The sequence below is a fragment of the Camelus dromedarius genome, chromosome 13 (assembly GCF_036321535.1).
Source record: "Camelus dromedarius isolate mCamDro1 chromosome 13, mCamDro1.pat, whole genome shotgun sequence".
NCBI lineage: Eukaryota > Metazoa > Chordata > Mammalia > Artiodactyla > Camelidae > Camelus > Camelus dromedarius.
In genome coordinates, this window is record NC_087448.1 from 512,135 (window position 1) to 520,087 (window position 7,953).

The 7,953-nt window shown below is 59.6% G+C and overlaps 1 protein-coding gene across 11 annotated transcripts in view; it reads left to right on the forward strand.

Annotated features, from left to right (window-relative positions):
* ADPRHL1 (ADP-ribosylhydrolase like 1) overlaps positions 1-5,430 on the forward strand; it is a 46,131-nt gene extending 40,701 nt beyond the window's left edge. For 10 of the 11 annotated variants that reach the window (XM_064492923.1, XM_031466366.2, XM_031466372.2 and 7 more), the window contains one exon: positions 1,030-5,430. In XM_064492923.1, coding sequence (XP_064348993.1) covers positions 1,030-4,540 — 3,511 coding nt within the window. In that variant the 3' untranslated portion in view covers positions 4,541-5,430. The remainder of the gene's footprint in view (positions 1-1,029) is intronic. The other variant, XM_064492924.1, reaches the window with a different exon arrangement.
* The last annotated feature ends 2,523 nt before the right edge of the window (positions 5,431-7,953 follow it).

Genomic DNA, 7,953 nt, shown 5'->3' on the forward strand with positions numbered 1-7,953 from the left:
CGGTGTCAGCCTTCTAGGGCGTCTGCAGTTGTCGGTGTCACACGCGGCACTGGGAGCGTTCCCTGCAGTGCGCGGTCTCGGCTCTGCACCCTGATCCCCTCCTTGGAACGAACGGCTAGCAGGGAGGAGGTCTGGGCTGGGGTTCTGGGCGCATCTTTGCCAAACTACTGTCTGGAGAGGTGGCTTTGTCTGTCCAGCTTTGTCCTTGTGCTGGGCAGACGCACCCTCTGGGAGAGCCTCTCGGCCTGGACCCAGGCCCAGAGACCGCACCTCTGAGAAACTTCTCTTCCCTGCGAGGTCACAGCCTGTCGGAGGCTGGGCTGCGGTGAAGGGCTCACGGGGGCAGGGCCAGGAGAGCGGGGGCTCAGGCCTCTCAGCCTCGAGGTTTCTCCAGGAGCATTTGTCTTCAAGGAGGGGTCAGGAAGGCAGATCCTGGCCAGTGCCCCCAGCTCCATTCCCTCCTGTTCTGGGGGCCCCCACACATCTGTCCCACCCCCGTGGCCCCCCAAAAGCTGAGTTCCCCTCCTCCCTGGCCAGACCCTCGCAGGGCCTGAGGGTCTTACTGCTGCTCTGGAAGGCTCAGCTCTGGGGACTGCACGCCCTTGGGATGAGTCAGGACCGAGTCAGGACACAACACGTTATGGTTAGAGGTGTGCACAGAACCACAGAGGACGGAAATTCTTTATGCTTCTTCCTCCCTAATTTATGCAAGCGAAATGCGCCCGTTATTTAAAAACGTAAATCCCTTACATACGCAAGTAACTTTCCAAAGGGCTCTCGCAAAACCATCTCACGCAGCTTTCCAAAGCCCTGCAGAGGGTGCGAGTCAGAAAGCACAGCCAGTGAACAGAAAAGGAAGCAGCGTCCGGCTCCCCTGCCTCTCAGGCAGCGGCAGAGGTGCACCCAGATCCGAATCCCCTTTCTGTTCCTGGACCTCTTGGGGTCAGAAAAGGGTAGCTCTGTAGGAGGCGTTCTGTGGAGCCACCTTGGAAAACACGATGGTAAAACTGACGGTTCTTTTCCCTGCAGCCCCAAGAGCAGCAGGATTTGCAGCAACAAGAGGCCCATTGATGTCCAAGCCCTAAAGAAGAAAGTCAGCAGGGTGACCTGTGACCTGGCGTCCCACGCCATCCTCAGCAGCCTGCTGCTCTACGTCACCGACCTCGAGGACGGGCCCCAGGGGCCTCCTCCCGCCAAGAGGGCAGAGCATGCGGCAGGCGGGTGGCGCTGTGCCCCCGAGCCCCAGGGTGCCCAGCGGCGGCCCACACGCTTCCAGCTCCTCCAGGCCAAGTTCATGGGCACCGGCCGAGAGCCTCTCAAGAGGACCCGGGAGGTGGGGAGGCTGATCTTCAAGGACCGGCAGGGCCCCAGCAGGAGCCTGGTGGCGGCCACCATCCACAAGCTCCTGGAGAAGACCGGGGAGGGGGCCGGCCGCCCAGCGCAGGCCCGGGAGCCGCAAGGCCGCGAGAAGCCCCGGGGCCTCCCAGCCGGGAAGAGCTCTGTGAAAACCATCCTGAAGATGTTCTTGGCTGCGGAGAAGAAAGAGGCCGAGGGGAGTCCTCCCACGGAGCCTCCCAGAGCTGCCAGGGGCCCCCTGCCAAAGACAGGGGGCAGGCGGAGCTCTGTCCTGGCCGGGCTGCGGGAGAAGTTCGAGCAGAGCGGCTGCCTGTGCGCGGAGGCCCGGGTGCTGCCCGTCCGCATGGAGGAGCAGAAGAAGAAGAGCCTGCCGCGGAAGAGGCTGCGCCGGCCCGAGACCCGCGTGCTCCGCACGGCCACCATGGCCAGCACCTGCATCCGCACGCCCCCCGCCCGCTTCCTGGCCTGCTCAGCCGAGCCTGTGCTGCCCTTCTGCCTCGCCACCGTGGTCTGCGGCCCCCGGGCCTGGCTGGCCCACTGCGCCAAGGTCAGCCACTCGGCAGGCCTGGGCCACACGCCCAGAGGAGAAGCAGGCCTGTCCTCCCGTGTGAGGGAGATGGCGCCCAACGAGAGCAGAGCGCCAGGGTGGGGGAAGCCCCCGCAGCCCTCCATGCCCTGGGCGGCCACTCCCAGGGACAGCCTGGAGACGGTCCTCTCTCCTGCCTCCTCCAGGGGTGAAGCCCTTCTCCGCCGTGAGCCCGTGGCATCCTCACTTGGACCAGCCAGCCCAGGGCGCGCCAGGGCAGCCGGGGGCGACAGGACGGGGGCCGCCCCAGGGATGGAGCTCGCAGGCCGGGAAGAAGGGGCTGCCCCCGAAGTCACCCTGACCGTCTGCAGTTCAGAGGATGAATCAGAAGGAGTGACTGCAGGCTCAGAGCGAGACCCCCTCTTTGCCGTCCAGGAGAGCCTCCCAGAACAGAAAGCACCCGGACAAATCCCACCACTGGACGCACCCACAGCCCGGGCCACGCGGCACACACAGCCGGCCGTGGAGCGGCCGCAGGTCACAGTCAGGCCCCCGGTCGTGCACACAGTGCCGCCCCTTCCCACCACCCAGCACCAGGCACCAGGCCGTGAAGACCAGCAAAACCAAGGCAGGAATCTTCAGGGGAGAGAGGGCGAGACTGGGAACGCGGGAGCACCCCCTCGCACCACAGCCGAGACAGGGGCTGGCCCCGCACTCGCGCCTCCGCGGGGTGCTCTCCGCAACCATCCAGACGTCCCCAAGGCACTTCCCCTGACGAAACCACAGACAAGTTTTCCTGCAGGAAAAGCAGCCAGACGCAGCTCCGAGGCTTCACACAATCTCCAGAAGCACAAGGACGGTTCAGGGGAAGATGCTTCTGAGCCCAGTTCCGAGCTGCGTTGGCTGCCACAATCCGGGGAAAGGCCGGTGGGTGACCTTGGCCCCTTGTCACATCATTCTGCGGCCTTGGGAAACCCTCAGAGAGGACCGGCCGGCTGTGCCCTCAGCGGTCAGCCAGCACCAGCTCCGAAAGGGAGGAGCAGGACCGGCGTCCCCAGATGGCTAGGGACGGGACTGGCCGAGGACGGGACAGGGCCTGAGAGTCTGATCTCTGTGGACAAGAGCCCCCTGTGTGAGCAAGAAGGACGCAGCAGGCCCCTGTGGTCACCAGAGTTGGCCCGGCCCTCAGCCAGGGCTGGAGGGAGTGCCAGCCACAATCGTGACCAGAACAGAGCGACATTCTTAAATGAACAACTAAAACCAAGCTTCAGAGCGCCCAGGCAGGTGACGGCTGCGGGGGCCTCCAGAAGTCCCCCGGCTTCAGCGACAGGTAATGCCCTGAGCCCAGGAAACAGGGTGGCAGAAGAGTGGGCCCCCTGGCAGGAGGGAGGGAGCCCTGTGCTGCCCACGGGCCCCGGTCTTGTGGTGCAGGAGCCCACTTCCCAGCCTTCAAGGTCCCTGCCCACTCCCCCACAGGAGGCTGCCAGCACCCCACTCCTGCTGGTCACGCCCCAAGAGGCTGCTTCCCGTAAACCAGCCACAGGCAAAATGGAGGTGGCGGCTGGAAGCAGAAATGCAGGTGCTGTGCAGTGGAGCCATCAGGGGAACAGCCCAGAGCCCTGGACTCCTGCGCCAGGCGGCCTGGTGCCACAGGGAGGCCGCAAGGAGGGGGCTTTGAGCCACACCTTGGGCACCAGGCCACTGCCTTCGGAGAGCCAGCCAGCCATGGGCAGGGCACTCCTCTGGTCCAGAGAGCAGCTTCCTGCAGGCACTGGGCTTTCCCACCAGCCTCCCTGGGGGGCGGCAGCAGCAGAAGGGCAGGGGGCAGACAGGGCGGCCTGGAAGGACCCCAACCTCCAGGCGCCCAGGCAAGTCGTGGTTGGGGAGAAGCAGCGACCATGGGCTGGCCTGGGCAGTGGAGAAAGTCTCCGTAGGCAAGAGGAGGGGGGCCCTGTGAGCCTGGAGGGTCCTGGAAAGAAGGGAGAAGCCTGTTTAAGTGAGAAGGCCAGCTCGAATGGGGCTGAGGAGGCCGCGAGCTGGCCCTGGGACGAGGCTGCGGGGGATGACACGGTGGCCCCGAAAGAGGAGGCTCCCGGCCCGCACACTGGGAGAGGCCCAGAGCACCCACTGGGGCAGGGGGCAAGGTGTGCAGAGGGCCTCCCTTGGGGACCCAGAGCCCAGGCAGCCGGGAACCAAGCTCCTTCCCCTGCAGAGAGCCCGGTGCGCCGGACACAGGCCCCGGCTGGCAGGGTGGTGCCCCCCGGCTTGGCACGGCCCACAGGCAGCTCAGCGGAGGTGGTGCCCATCGTGAGCAGAAGTGTGGCAGCCGGGAGACCGGACCCCAGGGGTAGCCATGGGGGGCCTGGAGCACCATGCCGGGCAGGGGAGAGCCGGACAGCCCCCGGTCCCCGGCCAGCACAAGGCCCTGCAGTGCCCACATCCCTGCTGGGGGGCTGCCATGTGCCTGGTGTCCCAGCCCAGGAGAGGTCTCCGGACACCCACAGGGCTGGGAGAGGCTCACTGGGACGTGGACCTGGCGGGAGGGCAGCCCACCTGGCCAAGTACAGAGCCCAGAGCTTCAGCGACCAGAAGTCCTTTGATCTGTCCTTCAGACCAGTGACTCTCAGGGCCAATGACACATTCACACTTCCCAAGTGAGTCCCCACGGGAACCAGCAGCCTTGCTCTGAGCGCAGTGAGGGTCAGCAGAGTCGCTCTGTCTGTAGTGGCCCTGGGAGGACGTGAGCCTCGTGGCCTGCCACTGTGGCCGTGTTGGTGACATTCTGCCTGTACCTGGCGTCTTCACCAGGGACGTTCAGGTCCCGCTTGTCTCTGTGCAGAGCAGGTGTTTCTAGGCTTTAACCTTTGGTGCTGAGCTTGGAGTGGGTCTGTGTGTCCCCTCCTGGGGGCTCGGGCTTCAGTTTTGAGGGCTCTCTGCCCCTTGTTGGGTCACCGGCTGGCAGGCGCCTATGTGGCCCATCCTAGCTCAGACTCGGTGGGGACAGTGTCCCCCTCCGGTCCTGGAAGAAGACAAAGGGGGGCAGTTTGACTCCTGGGTGGCCTGTGACCTTGACCCTGCCGGCCACGAGACGGTCAAGGAGACACTGGGATGTGGGTCTGGCCCCTCCAGTCCTGCTCAGGAAGGCCAGCTCCTGGGCCCAGCCTGGCGGGAGCCAACGGCCCAGGAAGGACGACAGTGGCCGTTAGCGCTGTTTTCAGGCTCCCAAGTCCAAGGACGCTGTTGTTCAGAGACGGTGGGGCGGAAAGTAAAACATCGCCCAGTACCGGTCTGTCACTGTCACCCCAGCAGCCTCCCTGAGGCCCACAGGGACCCTGGACGGCAGCACCCGGGTGCCGGGAAAGCTGCTCTCCCGCAAAGCACGCCAGTGCCCCGGCCACTGCCCCAGACGCCACACACTGCGTCCTCAGCCACTAAGGACAATGCACTTTCAGTCTGGAATGCTCGCATGCTGTAGAAGTCTAAGGAAAGAAATAAAAGTCTCCGTAAGCGTGCTGCCTGGAGGTGATTTTTCACTTTGTTCTCCAAGCTTGTGCCCCGCCTCGTTCCTAAAGCAGACGCTGGGTCACGGCTCCCGTGCGTTTCCACCTTAGTCACAGGGCAGCCGTGAAGGGGCTCAGTCCCAGCGGCCGGGGCCCTGGGACAAGCCCAGTGGGACCCCCACCCCCACCCGGCTCTCTGCCTGTGGTGACGCCTCTCGCAGAAAGTGGGTTCTGCTCTGTGAGGACTTCTCTTTTTTTCAATTTTAATGCACTTTTTAAAGGTTACTTTCCATTTACAGTTGTTACAGAACATCGGCTCCATTCCCAGTGTGCACAGCGCATCCTCGAGCCCGTCTTACACCCGGCAGTTTGTGCCCCTCCCGACCCTGCTCACCACTCGTGTGCTCTCTGTGTCTGTGAGCCTGCTTCTTTTTTGTTATATTCACCAGTTCGTTGTATTTTCTAGATTCCACATGTAAGTGATATCATACAATATTTGTCTTTCTCTGTCCAACTTACTTCACTTAGCAGAATGCCCTCCAAGTCCACCCATGTTGTTGCAAATGGCAAGATTTCATTCTTTTTATGGCTGAGTAGTATTCCATGGTGTATACACACCACATCCGCTTTATCCAGTCTTCTGCTGATGGACACTTAGGCTGCTTCCATGACTTGGCTGTTGCAAATAGTGCTGCTATGAACAGTGGGGTGTGTGTATCTTTTCCAATTAGTGTTTTTATTTTCTTTAGATAAATACCCAGGAGGGGGATTACTGGATCATACGGTAGTTCTAGTTTTAGTCTTTTAAGGAATCTCCACACTGTTCTCCAGAGCGGCTGCACCAGTTTTACACTCCCACCAGCAGTGCAGGGGGCTCCCTTCCCTCCACGCCCTCACAAACATTTGTTATTTGTGTTCTTTGTATGGCAGCCATCCTGACAGGTGTGCGGTGGTGTCTCGCTGTGATTTTGATTTGCATTTCCCTGATGATTAGTGATGTTGAGCGTCTTTTCATGTACCTGTCCTGCTGGCCATCTGCGTGTCCTCTTTGGAAAAACGTCTATTCAGGTCTTCTGTCCATTTTTCAATCAGGTTTGTTTTTGATGTTGGCTTACATGAGCTGTTCATAGATGCTGGATGTTAATCCCTCATCAGCCACATCATTTGTAAGTAAATATCTTCTCCCAGTCTGCAGGCTGCCTTTTCATTTTGTTTATGGTTTTCTTGGCTGTCCAAATCTTTTAAGTTTAATTAGGTCCCATTTGTTTATTTTTGCTTTTATTTCCTTTACTCTAGGAGACAGATCCAAAAGATATAGCTGCGATTTGTGTCACAGAGTGTTCTGCCTGTGTTTTCCTGTAGGAGTTTTATAGTACCTGGTCTTACATTTAGGTCTTTAATCCATTTTGAGTTTATTTTTGTACTGATGTTAGAGAATGTTCTATCATCAGTCTTTTAACTGTAGCTGCCCAGGTTCCCCAGTGCCACTTACTGAAGGGACTGTCTTTTCTCCCCTGTATATTCTTGCCTCTTTTGTTGTAGATTATTGACCATAAGTGTGTGGGTTTATTTCTGGGCTCTCTATCCTGTTCCATTGATCCATGGGTCTGTTTTTGTGCCAGTACCACACTGTTTTGATTGCTGTAGCTCTGTAGTATAGTTTGCAGTCAGGGAGCATGATTCCTCCAGCTCTGTTCTTTTTCTCCAGATTGTTTTGGCTATTCAAGGTCTTTGGTGTTTCCATACAAATTTTAAAGTTTTTGTTCTAGTTGTGTGAAAAATGTGATTGGTACTTTTTTGATAGGGATTGCACTGGATCTGCAGACTGCCTTGGGTGGCATGGTCGTTGTAACAATATTGGTTCTTCCCATCCAAGAACACAGTTTACCTTTCCACCTGTTTGCTTCGTCTTCAGTTTCTCTCATGGGTGTCTTTTAGTTGTCTGAGTACAGGGCTTCTGCCTCCTCAGGTAGGTTTGTTCCTCTGGGTTATTCCTTCTGATGTGAGGACGAGTGCGTCCTTAATCTCTTCTTCCAAGAGCGGGTTGTTAGTGAGGACCCCTTGACGTCGGCTGGCCTGGCTCTCTCGTCCTGGAGCAGGGGCCTTCACATGGGCTGGGACTGCCTTTTCTTTCCAACTTGACTGTTCTCCTGGAGAGAGGAGGGACCTGACTGTGCTGTGTGAGAACCAGGCCCGTCAGCTTCCCTTCTAGGACAGGCCGGCTGATGGGACAAACGTGCATGGTGGCTGAGGTGGCACTGAGCTGGCCGGCAGGGTGCGAGGTCCCTGATCACCATCTGAGCTTTGTCGAGGCCGGGGCTCACTTCTTGCCTCCCTGCCCTCTCCACCCAGGCACTTAACTCAAAATCTAGCAGATAGGAAACTTCTTAATGCCATGGCCAGGCGAATCTTTGGGTCCCTGGGAGCTCCTGGGACGTGCCAGACCTCCTGGGTCACCCCCGCCGGTGTGGGTGTGCGGGCCCCCTGCAGAGCAGCACTTGGGGCCCAGCACGTGTGTCTGCTGCGTGAGTTGATTGTGACAGTTACCTGATGTGCAGTGCTGCCCGGCTG